This window comes from Apteryx rowi, unplaced genomic scaffold (assembly GCF_003343035.1).
Source record: "Apteryx rowi isolate R43461 unplaced genomic scaffold, aptRow1 scaffold_542, whole genome shotgun sequence".
Taxonomy (NCBI): domain Eukaryota; kingdom Metazoa; phylum Chordata; class Aves; order Apterygiformes; family Apterygidae; genus Apteryx; species Apteryx rowi.
Genome location: NW_020450808.1, coordinates 246,362 through 269,192, shown reverse-complemented (window position 1 = coordinate 269,192; position 22,831 = coordinate 246,362). Strand labels below are relative to the sequence as shown.

Genomic DNA, 22,831 nt, shown 5'->3' with positions numbered 1-22,831 from the left:
GAACTTAAAAATGCTTTCAGCAGATTGTTGGTAGTAAAATAACACTTTTTCAGGAAAAAGTTGTTGTTTTTTTTTATAGGCAGCATTATTTCAACCATTAGCTTTCATAAACTTGAGGTTGCCATGCTGATTTTCATTAGCCCACTGCATATCTGTTAAACACATATTCTAAAACAAGTGGAGTATACCTGTGCCAGGTACGACTTGTACAATATGTGAAACTTCAGTCTAGGGTAGCCCAGATATTGACAGCACAACTGTTTTTATTTTGGTCACAGTATGGATGGGGCAACTGGTTTGACTTTCAACTCTAGCACTCCACTTAAAAATAAAATTTAGTTTTTATGCTCAATTGGCAATTGTACTTTGGAGATATGTCCCTTTATAAGAGATTTGTGTCCRAGTTGCATGCTGCATTGTAAAAAATACTTTTTCTTTAAACATTAACATTTTATCTTCTTTCTCTTCATTCCCTTTTGCAAAGGAATACTTATTTTGATCAGAAACTGTAGTTAGCTGCAGTGTCAGAGCCTTGTGTAGATTTAAAACAGTCTGTATTAAAAATTGCCTGAGTTATTTTCAGGTAAATATCTGGTTAACTCTAAATTTCCTGTTGATTGATGTAGCCCAGAGTCCATTTGTTTTAAAATAAATACACTTAAGAAAGAATCCTATGCTTCAATGGATTTTTCAGATAAGGACTGAAGCAAGTCCTTATAAATAGCAGAGTTCATAAACCGTGGGTAGGAGTCTCTGTGCATTAAGGTATAAATTTGAAGCTGTGCGTCATCGAAGGTATGTTGTGAGGGTTCCAGCATGTTTCGGTTAATAACTTCTCTTACTCTGGAGTCCAGACTGACCTGCAAGTTAAAACAAAAAGTCATGTAAATGGCAGTAGTGTGTAGTACACATGATTTTTTCAGCTCTTTTGGCTTGAAAAAAGCAGCCTTTGTTAACCATTTCAGTTGGCATCCTTCAAGAGTGTAAAGACTGTTAAATATACATAGGCTAAAAATGGCTGTATTCAAATTTTGTAGTAGTAATCTGTCGAGTATGGTTAAAAGAATTCTCTCACTAAGGAAACCTTATTTTGAACGATGCTGCCTGAAATACCATTATTACTAAAACTTGTGAGACTGGTAGAATTTTATTTTCCAGACCAATTTCCTTATCTGTAGTAGAGTTGATTTGTAATTTTTTGTGACATTTTGTTTCCTTGGGAATTAGCACTGTTGTAAAGAGACTGAATTCAGAGTGAGTAGTATTACGCAAAAGGAAACTGTAACCTAGGAAGCTGTTGATTAATCAAATTCCTGTGTTAAAAAGCAGGATGAACTGAATATAAACATCAAGTAGCTATATAATGCTTCCATACGTGCAATGTTTTGATCTCTCTCCTCCCCCCCATCCCCCGCAAGGCAATGGTCTCTGTAGACGTTAGCGTTACTGGAATAGACCGATTAGATTAAATATTGTTTTTATCTGCACAAGTACAGTTTGCACCACAATCAATTAAGTTACGAATTTTGCAAGGAAGTTAGAAGGTTTAAAATTCCAGCCTCTTTGTAGGATAATGTTCAAACTACGAACTGATATGTCTTTGACATGTGACCTATTTGCTAACAGGGAAGTGACAGGTAGCTTTGAAAAATTTCAGTCAGTTTTTTGATCTATATTGTATTTTGTCAGCTACTCTGTGAGCAATTTATTTGTGCTGTGTGGCAAACAACAGACTTACTGTGCTTTTAAAGCATCCCCCACCCCTTCTTAATGCAAAGAGAAAAGAAATTGGTTTGTCCAGCAAATAAAATTTGTTTGAGCAAGGATGAAGTCTTCATCTGTACCTTTGTTGTGCCTCAAATGAAAGACTTCGCATTAGTGTGCCTGGGTAGCAGTATGAACAGTTTTCTAACAGCAAGTGAAAATAGTTTTGACCGTCTCACCTCAATGTTGGGTTTGCTTTTTTTTTCCTTCTAAATCTCTGCTTATTAGCAGTGGAATGCATAGAAAAAATATCCTTGGGTGTTTTTGTGGCTTTAACTGTGCAAAGCAGCATCAAAGAATGTATTGGGGAAAGCAATGTACCTCTTTTGGAGAAAGGATAGAAATATAATCTTCATAAATTAGTCTTGCTTTTTCTTCAATGACACTTTTGTTGGATTCTTGTTTTAGTTCCTCACAGGCCATCCAGAAAAGCATGTTTTCCTCACTGAATTCGGTTCGGAGAAATTCGCGGAAAGCATTTCTACCAGCTGGAGTAAGCATTAGTTTGTCAAATGACTGAGCCCAGGCATTTACTTCTTCAAGTGTAGGAGCAGGGCTTGAGGAAGAAAGAGAGGACAAGAAAAGAGAAATGACTGACTGCTACTTAAGCTATTTTCACCTGGCAGAAGGCATCTGCCATCATGTTGGAACAAAAATACAAGGTTCATGTGGCTCTRATTCCTCACCTGAACTACCCAAGTGCAAACTCTACTAAATGTAATTATAAGATGCTTTTTGAAAGTGGGCTTATCAAAAGCTCAGGCACAGATGATTGTCTGGGCTTTGATGCAGAAATTCCAGTTTATTGCTCAAAGTAATTGCAGCAAAGTCCCTCTACAACCAGTAAGTGGGATTTTTTTCTACACATAATAGTCCTTGTTGAATCATTGTTAAAAATTGAATGAAAATACTCAGAAAGCAGCGTGGAGCCAAATATAAAAGGCACCCTCCTGTCTGTTGTGGTTTTGCAGGTGCTCCTACCTGTTTGAGCAATTCTGAAGAGACAGTTGTGTGACTCTTGAGAGGACCTCAGTTCCCCTTTGTATTTATTCTTTGTGTAAGGCTGAGCACTGCCAGTTGGCTTGGTTAAATACTTGCTGGGTGGGAAAAGGATGAATTTAACAATTATTTCAGAAAAAAGGGAGACTGTTTACTATGCTTTTTTGATTTCCCGTGTTATGAAAGTTGTGATGTGGTTACATGCTGCATATAAATAAGATAAAAGATTATAGATCAAACCTTTGGTTCCTTATGAGTTAGAGACATGACTACAAATTCATTTTAAATGACATATGGATAATAATAGCTATTTGAATATTTCAGGTAACTTACTTCAAACATTCACTGTGGTTTGATTTGTTTGTTTGTTTCATTTTTAGTTTAATATAATGCTTAATAAAGACTGTACCTTTCCTCGCAATTTGGAATACCCTCTGCTTGGAGTTCATGGGATGTTCTTCTTGCTCTCTCTTCATCTTGATTTCTAACAGTAAGACTGCAAGATAGAAAATAAAAATTTAGTTAACTTTATAAAGGTAGAGGCTGAACCTACACCAGATGCTTCACCTCTAATATTTTACAAAATTCAGCTAAAGGAAAAGAAGCTATGAGTAGCCATATGACCATAGTTATACTCTTGACAGTAGTTTTACACTTGTGTAAATCTGGTGAGCTTTAACATAGCTGATCACTGTTCAAAATTGTATCACGTAGGCTTTCTATTCAGGGTTAATTTATGTATACATGAGTACCCCTTATCAGGTACCAAAGCCATATGTATTCCATGCAGGCTTATTATGCTGTATTTTGTGTGCTTGATGGAATGGTTTTATGYGAGTTAGACTTCAAGAGGTTTTTGGAACGATGATTCTTTGTGGGGTATTTTTTATATCCACAGGGCATGATGAGTGCCAGGTGTGGAATGATGACACTGTTACAAGAAAGCCAGAGTTTAGCAACTGGAGCTCGAGTTTTAAGCAAGATAGACACCTTTATATATGGATGTTGGATGTATTAAACATCTTTCAGAGTTCAAGTGTAGACATACCTACATAGTACGGTTATTGATTGCCTCCTTGAGAAAATGGTAGTGTATGCTTCAAAAACTAAGGCCCAGAGCAAAAAATAAGCAAATACATCATTGCTAACTATCACTTTGATTATGTCTGACTAGAAATGAGTATTAGTTTGTTGGTCTTTGTAGTATTAAAGAACAAATAAATGTTTGCTGCAGTCACTAGTGATCACTGAGAAATTGTTTTTGATGTCCCTCAGAAGGGCAGGTGTCAACCCCTGCTGCTCTGATCAAATGCTAATTTAGCTAACTGTAGTTGTTAAAAATTCCTTTTATAGTTTCAGCTACTGAGGATTCTTTTTCTTTAAAGCTTAATTTCAGAACGTGCATATCTCCTTTTAGGGAATGATGGCTGTATTCCAGTTCATAGATAATCATAGTTCAGTGAGAAATAACTCATACATGCATGTGCATGCACCCAGATACATTCATATAATGTGTAAAGCTGCTTAAGATTTGTCAAGAAAAAAAGGTCCTAGTGAACTATAATCCATAATTTATATGAACCAGGTCCTCCAGCTGAAATAAAGCAATAAAGCTGTTATAATTTCTAGGAAAATATAATACCCAATTTCTTCATTTATTATCTTACCTTTCTTTAGTGTAAGTTTGTTGCTTTAGTCCTTAGGAATCTCATTCATCTATAGCAAGGCTTTTTGTTAACCAATTGATTTTTTCCTTTCCTTGCTTCCTCTTAAACTCACGGCTTTGTCATATTTGCAGCCTTACTACTTACTGGTTATCTCCTCTTGCTCTCTCCAGTGTTAGTCCATAATCTGCAGAGACCTTCCTGGAGGATGGAGAATTTAAACATTTTAAGGCTTAAGGAGAGTGGCTGGAGGTTGGCAAGAGAGAAGAGAGATGCTTTTCTCTTTACCAATGGAGTCCATGCATTGAAAAGGTGGGGAACCTTTCCTGTTACCAAGTTGGATAGCAATCATGTTACTTATTGTAAATTCATTTTTTTGTGCAAAATCTGAACCATACATTCAAACCAATGAACTATTCAATTTCACCTTTTCAGTAAAGCAAGCAAGCAGTTAAAGAATGTTAGCGCTGTATTGTATTTGGGGTGTATTGAACCCAGTCCTATACTATACTTGTTGCCACTGATTCTGGCATTTTTTTAATATGAAAAATGAGTATATCATGGATTACACACACATGCACGCACACATGTAGTAATATGTTTGTCAAAGTTTTCGCAGAGTGAGGGGGGCCAACAGATCGAAAAAGGACTACAGTCTTCATAGGATAATATATGCAATGGAAAAAGGCATAAGAAATAACAAAAGCTTTTTTAAGAAGAATGTGCCATGCCTTACAAAATGCCCTTGGAGATAGGCTGACTCCCTAGAAATGTACAGGTAAAGAGCAAAAAGACTGAATGTGTGCAATGCTGTCTTCTCAAGTAGAGCAACAAGCTGGAGGCTTGAATTTTGGTTGTAGGAACAAACACAGGCTCTGAGCTTCTGGGTTATGAGGCTCATTTCACCATTTCTTCATTCTAAATCTACTATTAGGAGGATGCTGAATGCTGGATGTTCTGCAACTCAGCTGCATGACTCATGTAGACTGTTATTTTTATTCTTGTTCATATTTTTTCTGTTCAAAGTACTTGAGCTATTTTGAGGAAAGGCTTTATGAATGGGGAATAGCTTAATTGCAGTTTGTTTTGCATTTCTTGCTACTAGAAAACAATTGTTCTCAAAAAAAAAAAATCAGAAATTATTTTAAAGCTAAAACAGGCTGCTCTGTTTTGTAGCCTCTACCAGTTCCCAGATGATTTTGAAATGCAAGTAGAAATTATAAGCATCATGAAATTTGGGTAATTTCATACAGCCTATTGAGTAAATTACTTTCTTTGAATTGTTTGAATAGTGAGGTGTACAGAAAATGAACGTCCTTGGGAATATCAGGTAAAATGGCAAAAAAGCAGTTTAGCAACAATTTAAAAGATAAAATGCAAATTTTATGTGCTCTGTCTGTAGATAAATCCCTCTCCCTCACTCCCCCTCTCTCTGCCACTCCTTGTCTCTGCCGCTCCCTCTCTCTGTCTCTCTGTCGCTCGTCGCTCTGTCTCTCTCTCTGTCTCTGTGTATGTGTAATATGCAGCTCTAGATTGTCATCTGAAGAGTTGTCAGTGCACTGGAATTTGTATGGTGATGCTTTAATTTAGGCACCATTCTGCAGGGTATCAAACGCTGATCCTGAACAGGCACAATACTTAAGTACATATTTACCTCTAAACACCCGCTGGAAAGCTTTATAGGATCAGAGCCAGAGCACTTAGCACCTTGCAAAATAAAGCCCTAGGTCCTTACAAAATATTCACTATTTGCATTAGAAAGGGCAGAACTGGTTATCTAAGCTTCTGATTATTGAAAGCTGAGTGCCAATAGCAAGGGAATGATCAGCCTGCTCTTACCTTGCTTGTAATGTTCTTGTAATGTCCTGAAAGCACTTGCTGCTGGCTGCTCTCAGAAAAAAATGGTAGAATAGAGTCCTTGCCTGGCCACTAAGGTTATTCTGTGACTTTTTCCTTTCTCCTCAATGCCAGGTTTGCTTGCCTTGAAGTGTTTCTGTATGATGGATGTTTCCGTATGTTTCTGTATGGTAGATTTATAGTGCATTTATAAGAAGCACTCAGCTTGCTCTCAGTGCTTTGGTTGAATTGCTGTGGCTTTTTAAGACTTTATTTTTCTTTATTTCAGTGCAAATGCTGGTCTCACCCATTAATTACTACTGGCCCCAGACAGACACAAAACTTTGAGTATGGCAGGTTTTACCTTCAATTTTGAGTGAAATGACTTGGATCTGGCAGAGTTGATATCTGAGATAAGATGAACGCATTATTCCTTTATTAAGGAATGAAGCAATGTTTTTCCCTTGCTTGCTTTGCATCCCCAGTGTGTTTTTGTCCTTAATGCCCTGTAGCAGGAGTTATTGTAAATTACATTCTGCATAATTCCTTGTCTTCAGCAAATAATGCGCACAATATTTAAAGTCTCTAATCCCAAGGATATTAGCTTCATATGAATAGCAGGTGCCATGAGTTGACAGCGCTAGTTAATGGCAACAGGTAAACTTGACATTAAAACAAAACAAAAAAAGAAGTTCTGGAGATGTGGTTATTAGTTCTGGCCTACAAATTATTTCAGCTACTCCTAATTCCATTTAACACAGTCTACGCTGTTCATTATGTCCCAGCCCTAAATCTAAAACTGTTAAATGTTCTGGTATTGCTTTTTTTCTGGAAGCCCTGATGAAGCTCAAGAGAGCTTCAAGAGGAGGACCTAGTCCTCCTGCGCAAAACAAAGCTTCCACTACACAGTAACAAAACAGAAGCAACAATAATATAAAATTCCAAGGCATAAGGTAGTGAGAAGCAACTGAAAGATGGCTTAAAAACTGCTTCTGACTGTGAGTATTGCTTGTCTTATTCAAGAGCACAATGTCAAATGTTTTCTTCTAATTAATATGTCTTGTATGTGCATAAAGTGTTCGTTTGGTAGGTGGTATATCAGCTGAGAACTGACAGTTCAATGAAAATGCCAAGACCAACCAGTTCTTACATAGCTAGAAACAAAAGATACCATGAAATAAAAATTTGGGAAGACGAATAATTCTATTGTTCATTTTGTCTCAAAGAAAAGGTAAAACAGCAGGATATTTCCTCGCACCTGCAGTTGCATGGGACTGGTTAGGTTTGGGCCTGTTCCTTCAACTGCTTACATGTTACATGCTCTGACCCTGAGTACTAATTTGGACAATAAAAAGACAAGGATTTTTCTGAGCCAAAAGCCTAGGCCTGAGCCAAACAATGCTATAGCCTTAGAAGAGTAAGCACTGAATGCTTTTAAAGTGAATCAAACCTGTCCATCTGTTGCCTCTTGTAGAAAACTTGTGAAGCTGCCTTTTCTTGACATTTATCATATTTGTATAACTGTCTGTACAACAGAACTGTGATGTGACTGGGCTTTTAGATATTACCACACAGAAGTTTAATTACTTTATTTACATAATATGCAATATTTTTAGTTCTTTTTTGGGCTGAAAATAGGTTTGATTTCTGAGATAGGAGTACTGCTTTTGGTACTGTGTAAGATGACACTGTGATAATATGTTATCAGTTTGTCAAAAGTGTATTAGCAGTAGAGCTCCTCTTTGTGTTAATTGAAGTTGTGTAGAAATACTTTAGAGGAAGCTTTGCAAGTTCTTTTTTTTTTTGAAACATGTAGGGATCTCATAAGATTATTCATATTATTTTGGAATCCAGAATTTTGCCTATTTTATATGAAGAGCGTAAGTAGTGGTATTTTGGCTTTTTTAGTGTTTTAATTTGCTAGTGACAGTTCTAGCACAAGAAAAAAAAAAAAGTTATCATTTCCAAAGCTTTCTGAAGCTGCTGGAATTGTATACTTCTACAGTAATATTACATCTGACCCTTATCACCTGGATCTGGATACCTTGATCTAGTTCTTCCTTTTTCAGTATTTTTCATTAGTTTTTAGGATTTGGGAACATTGCTTAATACTTAAGATACACCACTGGGATCAAAGTAATTCTGTGTTCTACACCAGCTTTGCTGATATGGCTTTGGTGAGTTACTCAACATTTCCATATCTTGCTTTCATATGGACAAATGGGATGATAATACCTCCTTACCTAAGCAGTTTTTCTTGGCCTCCCTTTCCCATTTGAGTGAAAAGAGACTTTTAACACAGGGAAGAGAAAGTGGGCATTTAACAGTTTAGACCAATTTAACTAGTTTTTGAGGAGACAAAATCAAACCTAAGGGCTTGAAGAGACAGTTTGGCTTGACTCTATTGATAATGCAAGTCACAGAATTTGATGAGAGGGTGTATCTTTATCAAATCTGAAATGTCTGTATGACCTGTCTTTTAAATCATAGTGTTTTATTTATTTATTTATTTTTATTTTAAAGTCAGTCATAATAACCTCACAGAAGCCACTGGAGATGCCGGATCATCTACAAAATGGGAGTTAATTGCAAGCTTAGCCTGTTTTTTCACCCTTTATTGATAGTATACTGGCTGCTTTTCTGAAGTGCCTATGCTGCTATTTCTAGCACACAATAACTGTTAGGTAGCTTACTCTGGTAAGTTGCAAGTGGTTGGTGCAGTGAGTATATAACTTTGTTTCACGGTAACTTCTGCAAGTCCAATGCTTAATTTACTAATTTATGGGAGCACCTTGGACATTCTTTGTTCCTGTGCAAAATGGGTATGAAATGCTACTAAGCAGAATGGTAATATTGGGCACCTACTTGGTCTGGGGGTGAATGGCTATATGACTAGAACCTATACTAACAAGAGTGTGCAGAGTGAGGATAATGAGGTTTTCTGAAAGGAGGCACATAAGAGGACTCTACAGAACCCTTAATGCCCATAGGATAAGAAAATACTGTTCTTACCATTTTGTTATTCCTTCAGACTAATGTGCTAGCTGGTGCTTCATTAACAAGGGAGTCACTTCCATGCATGTGTGCAGGCAGTTGCACAACCTAGAAGGCGGCTAAGGAAAGAACTAGAATATCTTTACTTTTTAAATTCTACCTTAGTTTTTCTGTTTCCTTTTGGAAATACTGCACAAAGCATTTTTTTCCTTTTTTCTTTTTTTTTTCTTTCCCCAAAACAGTGGGGAAAAATTAAAAGTGAACTGGAGCAGAATGCTGCATCTAGTACTAGAGCACAGTCATCTCTCTTTTAGTCCCAGGTTGTACAAGTTGTTTGGCTCGTGTTGTCCTATACACTGGCTGTCACCTCCCCTCCCCTTCTCTTCTGTTCCCGAGAGGCTTGAATAAGAGAGTGTACCATGAGCAGCTGCAACAGCAGCACCAACAAAAGCAGCAGGCATTGGACCCTCGATTTCCCATGTTGCTTTGTGCCTGTGCAGAGCCTGGGGTCTCCTGGGCTGTAGACATCTGCCGTTTGCGCATCTCCATCCGCTCTGATCCCATGGGCTACAAGAAAGCAAGAGAAGGAGGAAGTAAGTAACATCTGTTTTCTCTCTTTCGTGTTTTGTTTTAAAAATGTTACCAAGAACTACTTAAGGTTGTATCTTCAAAAGAACTGAAAAGCTAAATGCTTGGCTTTTCTCCATAGAAGCTGCTGGGTATTAAATCCTTTGGAAGAAAACACTCATTTTATTTAAGTGCTGTGATGGAAGGCAAGAGGCTAATGAATTCCTGCATGTGGGTGGGGAGTACAAGGAGAAAACAGAAGTGATACAAAGATTGTAAAGGGGAAGTGAGGTCTCTCCTCTCTCTTCTCAGAGGGCTGCAGCTCTTAGGGCATTCATATATAAACCTAGGGATTTCCTGAGGCTTTGACTTCAAGATTTGTCCTGAAAGAAACAATGTAGAACTGAGATAGTTGGAGGCCCTTGTTTCTTTTCTTTCTTTTTTTTCTTTCTTTCTCATGATTAGCTGGTGCACTGGTTTATTGATGCTTGAATGAGACATCTGAGTGCTTTTGAAAACGTGGCCTTTGTGGTGAGTGTTAAGAATGCCTCAGACTTGTTGGTTGTGCCATAACAAAGGGGAAAGGCCAGTTCTTATCTGTCCATAATGGGACCGACTGGCACAATTTTTAACAATGCTTTTTCTGTGGAGAAGGAATTAGGACCTTCTTTGTTTGAAGATGAGGAATTATTTAAGGAGAAAACATATGGCCAGACAGCATTAAGATTTAACATGTCCCCCACCACCACCTGCCCCCGGCCATAATTGGAGACAACATGAAACTAGTTTTTGTGGAAGCACTGGTTGTGGCCTTTGCACTGTTCTAGGAAACCTTTTTGGAGCCTAAATTCTGCAGATTATACAGAGAAGCAGTGCTAATGAAACGACAGTCCCCACTGAAGTCACTGTCCCTTTCTGATGCATCTTTCTGTGAGCTTCAAATTTGCTCTGCAGAACTTGATATGCTGAGGGTTGTGCCATATCTAAGTGACATCTGTGTTTTATAGACAAAATGCCAGCTTGTAAAAGGATTAGTGCATCTTTCCTCATTCTGATTGTATTTGATCTTCGGATACATAACTAGTCATCCTCCTATATCAAGTGATGTCTTTGTGTATAGGTTTTTTCAGGTTGCTACATCATCTTTTGAGGCTGTGACAGTTGTATGGGAACTAAAATTATCTGTTACAGATTATGAGTTATTTTGTATTTGTAATTTATTTCTGGACTTGAAACATCTGAGCTGAATGATGGAGGGTTAAAAGTTGCTTTCCTTTCTAAAACATTCAGTCAGATTTAGGAACTATTATCATTGTAACTTGAGGGAGAATGCACAGATACTGTCACAGACTCTGCAGAAGTGTCAGGAAAAAAGTAGGTTATTTTAGCACAGTACAGCATTAAACTGTGCTGTTTTTTTTCCTGCTGAATTTGTTTTTCTATTATAGAGCTTAATTTTTATTTTGTTTTTGCTAGAACCACCCACTGTCTCGAGAGAAAAATGTATGACATGCTGAGCAGAAGATGCACCTGTTTTGCAGGAGGAATAAATTAGAGGAATAATACACATACAAATGATATTTCATTTTGTGCCTCTGTAGAGCTAATCTGACAGGTACTATCTAAATGTCCAGAAATACAAAATTTTAGTATTAATTTTCTTCCAGGCAAGGGAAAAGTAAAGGAGAGTGGAGATGGGAAGAATACACTTTTTCTCCTCACCTCATCCCACTACCGCTTAATTCAAAGAATCTCTTTCTGGATCCACTGTTACCTTTGCAGATTCTTCTTCAGAACTGTTCTTTGACATTTTAATGAAATGGAAGAATATATAAGTAGCTGTATGGCAAAAGTTGCCCAATAGCATGGTGGTGTTAGTTTCATTTGTGAATCATATGCCTTACTCGAAAGCTTTCTGGTACTATAGGTTTTTATGAATGTTCATCATAAATGATTTATCCCACAGTTTACAGAAAATGAGTGACTGAGCAAAATAAAAATTCAAGACAGTATATCAGATTAAATTATTCATTATCATTCTCCTTTGGCAGATGTATACCAGCTTTCTCATTAAATTAGCAAGCAGTTTTTGGTTATTTATGTAATGAAGATTTTTTTGAAAGATATTTGTAGCAGATAAAGCACAGTTTGATGGTAGAAGAGTTGCATTAGAGTAATGGGAAGCAAAAGGGAAATCACTGGAATATATCTGTTGCTTAAAGGCAGCCCAAGCTTGGATTACAGAACTGTTCAGTGATTATCATGCATGTATTTCCTGCGGGAACTGAGAGGTATATCACACATGTGGCAGGGGTTTGGAGTGGATGACAAACTAATTAGGATGTGATTTTTCTGTGGTGTATTAATAGGAATACTGTGGTAGGATGCGTGAAGTAATTTATACCTGTAGTACTCCCACAGAGGTATCACATTCCAAGAAAGATCTAGGGAACACAAGATGTTTAGAAAATGTGACTTATGCAGAAAGGTCGTAGAAGTTGGAGAACAATAGATCATCATAACTTTTTACTGATCAGAAGATCAATATCCTTTTCAGTTCCCTTTTCTAGATTAACAACCCTAACGCCTAGCAACCCTAACTTATATTTCCACCAGGCCTAAGTAATGGGTCAGCTTGGACTAAGTAAAATCAAGGCTAGATAGTAGTTTAGCAAGATAGACAGCAAAGCAGTGGAGCAAGTTCTTACAATGTTGTAGAAACTCCTTTGGTGTTAAGACACATTAGACAAATCAGGCTGGTCCAGGTTCACAGAACAAGTGATGACTAGTCCTGCCCAGTGCTGTTTTGCTAACTTCATTCTTTCCTGCTTTTTAGTGCAGCTCTGGCCYTAAACCAAACTGCAGTCAAGCCCATTGTTCTATATACTGTTTCACTTGGACCAACTCCCTTTGGTCACATAAGCATTATTAACATGCAAGAGAAGCAAATGTTTTCTGTAAGAAGTCTAGCTTTTGTGTTTCATTCTCTAACCAGAACTGTAACATAAAATTCATATGTTCATGTTTGCAGCACAGTATTTGTTGCAAACGTATATCACAATCATGACCATACTGAGACCATGTAATCCAAGCATAATGAAGCCTGAACATACAGTAAAACATAGGCTCTGCCCAAAGGATATGTCATAATTTCATATGTATATTCATGTATATACACTGTTTTTCTGGATTTTCTTGCTTTTTTAAAACAAAAAGCCACAAAAAAAGAGAAAACTGAGGAAACACAAACCCTGCAATTTAGCAGCTGTGTATGGTAACATAAGAAGTTTACCAAGAGCTCCCTATCTGCTGCCTTTGCTCTCCCATAAACTGCTCCTTGCCCGAAATAGATGCAAAGGCACAAATACTGAGTTTGTGCAAGTCATCTAAGGATTCATTTTCAAAGAAAAGTACTTTAAAAAGCATTAAGATTATCTGAGTATGGCTTGTACACATAGAAATATAATGATCTTGGAAGCTGTAGGGGAAATAGTGATAGAGATGAAGTAACTTGCTGAGGTCACATGGTGAGCTAATGGTAGAGCCACTGACAGAATCCAAACAGAAAAGCCTTATTTTATGACTGTAGTAGTTTTTCTACTGACTTTAGCAGATCCAGAATCCACCACGGGTCTCTAAAGTTCTCCACCAGACTTTGCTTCTTTTCATTACAGCTACTGTAGTTATATAATGGGCAGACATTATACAAAACAGCCAGAATTACTGTTCTGAATTGTGAGAGTCACAAAGTATGTATGGCCCATAGCTGTGTTGTTGAAGAAAAAAACAAAAGTGATTATTTATAGTGTCTCAGCAGTCATATACATGAAAGGACAATAGATTTATCAGCAACTCCAATGTGTATTATTTGAAGTAATTTATAAAATTGCTTCTTTACATTACAATCTATGTTACCAACAGAATGAAGGCCACTGAAATTTAGATGCTCTTAGCAGAAAGGAGAGATTTGCTGTGTTTTATTTTGTTTGTTTTGGAGGGGTTTTTTTTTGCCCTCCTAGTAAAAAAAGTTTTGTGTTTATATAATTTTGTGGCTATTAATCTGGGATATCGGATGGTCCGACTGGGTCATGGAGTAGGCGTAAAACCACTTAGAAAACCACTGTATATGTTCTTTAAATCAATGCTGAGGCTAGCTGTATGTTAGATGGAAGAATTATTCACCTGTGGATCCTATTGCTATAGTACATAGTGTCAATAACTGGTATCTCTTAAAATTCATTATCCCACAGTGGTGGGCTGAAAGGCCTAAACTGACTGTAATCAAAACCAATGGAAGTGTAACTGCTAATTTTGCAAGGAGGATTTCCTTATTTTCCAAACTTATATTGTGGGTAATCAGGGCTTTTTTTAATAGCTGAAGAATTTCAGTTATCTATGGCATTTTGGGCTAACAGTTGGCTTTAAAGTTTTTGAAGGAAAGTAGAAACGTGACATATATTGATACTTGTGTTTAGCTAAATATTTTTCCTTCCCAATCCCATCTGAGAATACATTTAGTAGGCAGAATGCTGGAAAACGCAGGCTCACAGGTGGTGGAGTGAGGAAGTAGGATAAGAGGCACATGCATTGCTCCCCTGCCAGCTGCTCCTTTTCCTAAGTTGCATAAGAGGTAGCTTAAATTTCTCCTGACAACCCAACTGTAGTGCTTTGCTTTCTTACTTTGTTTTAAACTGAAATAATGATCTTAAATAATGATCTCTGTTTTCTTAAACTTGACGTTGCAGAGAAATGCATGTACAGAGCTGGCCAGGGAAAACATTAATTGCAGTAATCAGTTGGGGACCTTTGAGCTTGAGGAGCCCTGAGAGCTGAAGTATATATATAAGTGCATTCAAGGAAGAGGGATTCCAGTGTTATGATTTGGCTGTAGAACAAGAGGGTGCATTCCTGAGAAAACAAGATTTACAGACATCCTCCTGCACCTGCTGCTGTCAAGGTAGATCACTCAAACCTGACAGGAGACTGTTTTTAGTCAATATGGCATTGATATGAGAAAACCGGTGACCAACACTGGCTAGATTTCTCCTCATGGAAAAATTGTATAATGAATCAACTAGATGCATTTTCTGTAAATATCAGTGCTAATGTTCTTTCATCAGCCAAAATATTCTACTCCTTACTCCCAGGTGTGCATTTTGAAAATAGTAATCAGTAAATATAGCTTCTTGTGACACCAGCCTCCAAAGTAGTCATTCATTTGGTCAGCTGATGCTTCTAAAATAAAAACAAAATGGGGGTGTTCTAAGTTTTTCAGTTTTCATTATATGTAATTAATATTTAGCTTTAAATGGGTTTGTTCCTGACAAGGGTCAAGGTTTTTCTGCTTTTTTTCCCCTGGACAATCAAATATAGTATGTCCATCAACAAAGAGGATGATTTGCTTGGAACATCAAGATTATGTACTTAGAGAAAATTCCATCCTATTTTTCCATACATAAAATTTCACAGAATCACAGAATGGTTGAGGTTGGAAGGGACCTTTAGAGATCATCTAGTCCAACCCCCCTGCTCAAGCAGGGTCACCTAGAGCACGTTGTGTCCAGGCAGCTTTTGAATATCTCCAGAGAAGGAGACTCCACAACCTCTCTGGGCAACCTGTTCCAGGGCTCAGTCACCCTCACAGTAAAAAACTTTTTCCTTATGTTCAGATGGAATTTCCCGTGTTTCATTTTGTGCCTGTTGCCTCTCGTCCTGTCACTGGGCACCACTGAAAACAGTCCGGCCCCATCCTCTTTACACCCTCCCTTCAGATATTTATGCATATTGTTAAGATCCCTCTGGAGCCTTCTCTTCTCCAGGCTGAAGAGTCCCAGCTCTCTCAGCCTTTCCTCATAAGAGATATTCTCCAGTCCCCTAATCATCTTAGTAGCCCTCTGCTGGACTCGCCCCAGTAGCTCCATCATGTCTCTCTTGTACTGGGGAGCCCAGAATGGGACCCAGCAGTTCAGATGTGGCCTCACAAGGCTTCAGCAGAGGGGAAGGGTCACCTCCCTTGACCTGCTGGCAATGTTCTGCCTAACGCAGCTCAGGATACCATTGGCCTTCTTGGCCACAAGGGCACATTGCTGGCTTCTGTCCAACTTGGTGTCCACCAGGACCCCCAGGTCCTTTTCTGCAAAGCTGCTTTCCAGCAGGTCAGAAAATTTGAAATATTAACACTGATTACATTTAGTATGAGTCAAGTTTTTAGCTGGTAAAACACTATATCACTTCACTAAGGCCGGTGAAGATGAGGGGGTTTATACCAGCTGGGGATCTGATCTGGTATTTGTATTTATGCCTCAGAGAAAAGCGAGTTTATTACCATGGGTCATTTTTAATATGAGATGGTGCTAAGCAGAGATGTTATGAATTGTCTGAAATGCCTTTCTTCAAAATTTGTGTAAATGTTTTGTTTAAAAAACCTCCTTCTGTTTACTGGATGCTTCTCCTACTCTCTGAGTGTAACAGTGCCTGTAGTCATATTTTACCTCAAGTGAACATGACATTTTCCATGTTACTAAGGGAATGCACAGGGTGAATGTGTATGTGTGCACATGAACTATAGTTTTGTATTTCTGCTGTGATTTAATAACTTTGTATTTATTTTTTGAGGGGACTCTTACTGTTTTGACTATGAAGTAGATTAGAAGATGGATGATTTTCTTTTAAAGAGAGGCTTCATTATCCTTTCCAAGGTCCTGTAAGTATATTTAGATTTTTAGATATATTTCTTTAAGCAGTTAAAGATCCAGACCCGTTCTGCTGACACTGAGTTCAAGTGATTTTCCCATTTGATATTCAGACAAGGCCACGTTACTACTTCAGGGTAAGGGAGGAAGGTCCAGGAGGAGAACGTATCTCAGACCTCCCATGGAGAGGTTAATTAGCATAGTTTCTGATAGGGATACTTATGTTCTGCAATACACCTGGATTTCAAAAACCTCTAATGCCCCCTGTCTCTCGCTCTTGTTTAATACCTTATTACTCTAGGCGCTATTCCTAGGTTGTTGCACTGTATGAGAGAAGCATAGTCTAAATTTGGTTTGGTGGGAAAAATAAAACAATCAAAAATTGTTTTTCTTCCTCTAGGTAATCTCCCTCACACCAAAATGGATATCTTGGGGCTCCAAACTCCCTGTGCAGTGAGTCTCTTTTATCTTCTCAGATTTCCAGACCTCTTAGAAGGTCTGGAAGACCTGTGAAACAGAGGAAATTGTGTAGTATTGACATATGAGACCCCTCTGTACTAGATGCTCTCTTCACTTGAGAACTGGGGTCTGCCTTCTCTGTCCTCTGCTATCCAGAGCAGATATGAAACTTGTTAGAAAAAGGGTTTGAAAAGAAAACGTGGGGGAGAATGAGAGATTCAAAAACTGGAGATGGACCGCATATCTTAAACGTGTTTTGTAAGGAATCCAGCAATACTTTTAGACCAGTGCTTGAAAGAGGTGAGATACCTTTAACCAAAGTACTTTAACCTCTACCCCAGCATTACTTACTCCCAACCCTGGTACCGTTTCAGTCAATTGCTGAATATAACCTGAAATGTACCTCTATGTTCAATTATATCTGTTTCAGGCTGCCTAAAATAATCATGGCACTATCAAAGGCACCTATGTCTGCTTGGGTAACCATAGTTTAATAGGAAAAATAGATAACTCTTTCTGGTTCATATGGATAGGGTGGAACTAACAGCTTATACTCTGCTTTTTTGGTATTCAATAGGATCTAATTTTGCTAATATGTAGCTGTTGTGGTAAGAGGTATCATCCTCAAACTCTTGCCACTGTTTAACTGGTCTCAGCTTGAAGAACTTAAGAGCACTGCATGAGCAGGCACAGCAGGGCCTGCCTGGAGAAATCTTCAGTACTGTGCAAAATTCCCACCTGGACAGCACGAATTAGTCAAATACTTGATTGTGAAGGGGGCTAGGAGTTTGATTGTTTATCAAGTCAGTTCCATCAGTTCAAGCTGATTTAATGTTTCATCTATGCAGATAACTAGAGGGGGAATTTTTGGACCTCCTAGAGAGTAAGCAAACTGAGTGTTCAGTCACAGTCCTGATACCCAGCTATGCCACTATTATAACTATAGGACAAACTATAGGACAAACTTGAGGTTCAGTCTTAAAACTTAAGCTCCATAGTTCTTGCCACAGTGAGGGCCCCAATTTGGACTCCTAGCTCCATATTTAGGAAAACAACCATGACTTTGGCATGATCTGGAGAACTGGAAAGCACCTATACCAACAGTTTCATAGCTACACTAAACATGTCACCTACAGGAAACATAAGCCCAGGAAAACTCATTGGAAGATTCCCATTGATTTCAACATGCTTGGGTTTATGGTCTTGTTCATAAACTTCATACTTCAAATTAGTATTAGCGTCTATTGCAAGAAATCTTGCCTAGAGGACTTTTGTAAAGAGAAGAAAGATATTAGTCTCAGGGCATCTGTTCTGGTCCCTCTCTAATTAATGATCACAGCAAATTTAGTCTATTATAAAAAAAAGTCCCTAAAAAGCAATGAACCAGAAATAGAGAAAAATAATTCTTTTTTTTTTTTTTATCCAGCTAGATAGCATCTACGATTCATATGAAATGTACACACTTGCATTACTGAATGCTAACAAGTAATTTTTTTTTTAAAGTAAGTCCAGAGATTTAAGCAAGCATTTTAAAAGCTACTTTTGACAATAGTGGAAAAACTAAAATGTATGCCTTAAGAATAATGTTGAGATACTAGAATAAGTATGCTTATCATGCCTTTTCCACTCTAAGGCATGCCTATCTGGCATTCAGATTATGAGGCATTTTTGTATTTAACCTTATGAACACAAAGGAGTGCAAACATCAGGGATGAAAAATATTTCCCTGGTTAAAAGCAGCTCAAATGATATTTGGCTTAGCTGTAACATTTATAGAATTTGCTAATCCTTTAGTAGAAAGGTGGGCTACCAAGAAAACAGCCTTCCCAAAGGAGGAATATGTAAAATCTAAACTGTGAACGTCAGATTTTTTAAAAACCAAGAATGCACAGAAAAAATTTGTGGGCAAACCTTTTATATTGTTATCTTCATTTTATGTTAAAGCACAATGAAATTTTGTCAGCTCATCGGAGTGCAAAAATTCTGTTATTAAAACATAAAAATAATGTTCTGTCCTGGTGCATGTTACAATTAAGCAGGTGCGCAAGCCCTGACTTGTGCTAGGGTCTGATTTCCATAGCCCCAGTGTGAAGATCTCGCAGTAACTACACAGAATGCGAATCTCTGCACTCTAATTATAGCTGACAGCCAGTTGGAGTGCACAGATTTCGATCATCATAGTCCATTAATTTTTCAGTAAATGCATTGAGCCTGATCCAAATCCATTAAAACTATGAAAAACTCCTATTGGTTTCAGTGAGCTTTAGGTCAGGTTACATAAATCTTGCAGTTGCTGCTCTCTCTTCAGATTCTCCTCCCTCTTCCTAAAATGATAATCAGTGAGCTGGAAGAAAGAGATTCTCTCATTCTTTACTACTGTCACAAGATGCTTGCAACCGGGCTCAAGCTCAAAGTAAATCTCTGAATCCATATTTTATTAATTTAGGAATATTTAAGGCTGCAACATACTCTTACTGAAGCCTATGACAGTTTACTGTCAACTGAAATAAGAACAGGAAGCTTGATATTCGTGCTTCTTCCTCTTCATTGACAAATTTGACATACAGGCTTTCTGCATCAAGCAGCGTACTATTTTAAACGGCGAAGAATTATAAGTTATATTAATGAACTCGCCCACGCATATGCACGTGCTTCAGGCATAGTTATCAGATTCCCTCTTAGTGAGTTAGAATAGGATCAGTTCTTGGGACTTTTTGTGCTGTTGGAGATCTTGTAGTGGTAATGGGGTGATTTAAGTTGTTGAGGATTTAAGAAAGCAAGTCAGACTATAGTAGAGAGGATACTGGCAGCCACATAGATTAATGCAGCTTCTTATGCCAGTATTGAACTCGGGTCTGTCAAATGCTGAGTGGATAAGATCACAAAAGAAAGTAATATCCTCCTATGAGTTTAAATAAAAATTCTGGGACACTTCTAAGATGTCTAGAAATTAAGTCGGGTACCTTTACCTGTTCTATTTCATTTATTTTTCCAGAGGAGTAGCACCTCAGAGGAGCTTGGTTCATCTATCCAGATTAAAGCTGTGCTTTACATTTCAAAAGGAATGGCTGGAAACGTATCACACCCACACAGTTAACAGGTAATGACACCCAGATCATGCCACTTGTAATTTAGGATCTTATTTTGCCAAGGGCTTAATGTCTTCTGCTGCTTTTTCTTTGGTATTCAATGCTGCACAGTTGGCTGTAAGGTCAGCCTGGTATCTGCAGAAAATTCCCTGTGCTCAAACTTTTCTGAGTAAAATCTGGCTTTCTTCCTAAGAAACATAATTAACTGGGGATTCAGTGGTTTTTTTGTTGTTGTTGTTGTTTTGTTTTTGAGAAAGGTGTCCTATATTTCTTATGATAGTAGTGCAGGAAATACGGCTTTACTTTGGACTCTATCACATAAGATTTCACTGAAAACGTTACTCTAAAATGCAATTAGCAGGGTCATTCTCTATCATTCTATCACATTTCTCCTGTAGAATGGGAAAGATTTGAGAATTCTGGAGAGAATTTTACACCTACTACACAGAAAAAGCAACAAAAGCAACCTGCTGCTCTGGTCCAACCATTTGTGTGGGTGCTATGACAGTCCAGCACAAATGTGAGTATGGAAAGAACGTAGTCCCATGCTGAGTCCCTTTACAAACCAGGTCATTGTAAACTGGCATTAAGCTAAATCAGTATCGAGTCTTTATCCTCTGTATAAAACAAACTGTCGGAATCCCTTGCCTTGAATTTTGTGGCAGTTGGAGTTAACCTCATTTGGTCTTGGTCAGTTCATACTAGCTGATCAGCTATTTTGCAGGTAAGAAAACAAAACAAAACAAAAAAACAGGCTTCCCAAATGCAGAGAGTTCTACCCTTGTTTCAGTCCTACTTTGGCTGGCTTTAATATCAGAGGAAAGTATTTGCTTCTAGTTATTTTTATGCAGCTGGCTTAAAAAAAGTTCATTCGGCCTAATATTTTACAAACCTCTTTACTATGCAAACAGTGGCATTGGTGTGTATAGCAGATTGCTCTGCTCACTCCCATCATCTCGTGCTGAGTGCTTGGTTGCATCGTGCTTAATTATGAATGGCCTCCAAAAAACCCATTTTACTGTACTATAAAGTGACTCATATCACACCGAAGCTTTGACAACTCATACTGGGTATTAGAGTCACATGGTGTTGGATTAGTTAGTGACTCATTTCGTATTGTACTCGGTGCTGAGATCTGACTCATATCGAACTGTGTTAGGAGCTGACTGACATTGTACTGGTCTGAAAGCTGGTTTGAATTGGGATGACTCATCTTGTAGTGCATTAAATAGTGATTCACATACCATTTCCTATTGATTCTGACTGTTGCGATTCACTTCAGATTGTACTACGCTGGAATCTGGCTACTCTGTCAGGGTAGACACCTTTGTAGCTGCCTCGTGCTCTGCCAGCCTAATTATAGTGTTAAATGAAGCAGTATCAGCCAGGAGAAATATTACCGAAGTCAATGGAATTCCTAATTTAAAGCTGGAGTAATATCAGAACTGGGCTTAGCTTCCTATTCCATAATTTCAGTAATGACACTTTATTGACTTCTCTGCATCAAGTGGCTGTGTAAAGACTTCAAAACATGCCTGTAAACAGAAAGTTAAGAATCACTAACCTCTAGGTAAGAGTACTCTGTTTATGCATTTTCTTGCTTCTGAATGCTAGCAGATCTCTGCAATATTTCCAAGGCATGCTTCCTCCTTGGGATAATTTTTCATGATGACAAAAAGATGGGATGAACTTTCAGAAGTGACTGAATATTAGTATTTATTTGCCTACACTTTTGGCTGGCCAACGTGAGACCTAGGATCCAAGAGATGCAGAAGCCTCATACTTTGAAAGTTCTTTGTGATACCTCAAACTGAGCCCACAAAAATCACTAGTCATCCTGAGAAATGTATACTGTTCTCTCCAAGGGATAAAGAGATATGTCATGGCAAGACTTAGAGGTGATGTTAGCATGATTAACTATTTGGGAGCCAGAGTAAAGATATCAAAATAGGTATCGATGGGGGTAGATAAGAAAGTCAAGGATAAATAAAACAACTGCTCTCCCTTTTTACAGCATTTTGTAATATATAGTGCTAATATAACATTCAGTTGGCTTGAACATGCTCTTAGTTTAGAAAGATGCTACTAATTTTAACCTATCCTCAAGTAGCACACTCCAATTGTATTTTTGATGCTTTGTTTAGTAAACTAATGGTTATTACTTTATGGTACTGTAACATAGTAATAGCATAACTGGCACAGTGACACTTAGCCCTGTTGAGTGCTGGATCTAATGCTGATGTTTTGTTTATGCAATGAGTACAGACGTACAAGGAGTCTCCTTACCATTTATCCTGCGTCGATGGCATTGTACAAAATTTTATCTTAGATTTTTCAACAGCAAAAATGAAATAAAGTGATTGCAGCAAATTATCTCAGTATTAAATTACTGTAACTCCTACTGGCATCTACAAGGATAATCTTAGTTAACTTGCTGCAGTTGTGCCTGATTTTCATTACCTGCTTTCTCTTATCTACTGAAACGTAAATAAGGGCGTACCTCAGGAAAAGGTCTTTCTGCGCCCCCTCGGCTGCATGATGCGGCAGGACGGCACGGGCAGAATCTGCCTGGAAGTGCTCGTTTGTCGTTACTCGTATCTCCAACTTCGCGGTGCAGCTGAGGGCAGGGATGCCCGGGGCCCCCGAGCGCGGACGCGCTGCGGGACTGCCGCCGCGGCGGGGTAGTGAGGCCCCGCGCCCGGGAGCGCCGCCGGAGCCGACCCGGGGCGCCGCGGGGCTGGGGCCCTCCCGCCCCTCGGGCCGCTCC

The 22,831-nt window shown here is 38.3% G+C and overlaps 1 protein-coding gene across 1 annotated transcript in view; it reads right to left on the bottom strand.

The window, feature by feature from the left end:
* Positions 1–309: 309 nt before the first annotated feature.
* Positions 310–22,831, bottom strand: part of RGS20 (regulator of G protein signaling 20) — a 42,097-nt gene continuing 19,575 nt past the window's right edge. Inside the window, exons 3-6 of the mRNA XM_026081320.1 lie at positions 9,676–9,824; positions 3,173–3,259; positions 2,086–2,320; positions 310–860 (exon numbers count right to left, since the gene is read on the bottom strand). Of these exons, the coding sequence (XP_025937105.1) occupies positions 672–860; positions 2,086–2,320; positions 3,173–3,259; positions 9,676–9,824 (660 nt within the window). The 3' untranslated portion in view covers positions 310–671. The remainder of the gene's footprint in view (positions 861–2,085; positions 2,321–3,172; positions 3,260–9,675; positions 9,825–22,831) is intronic.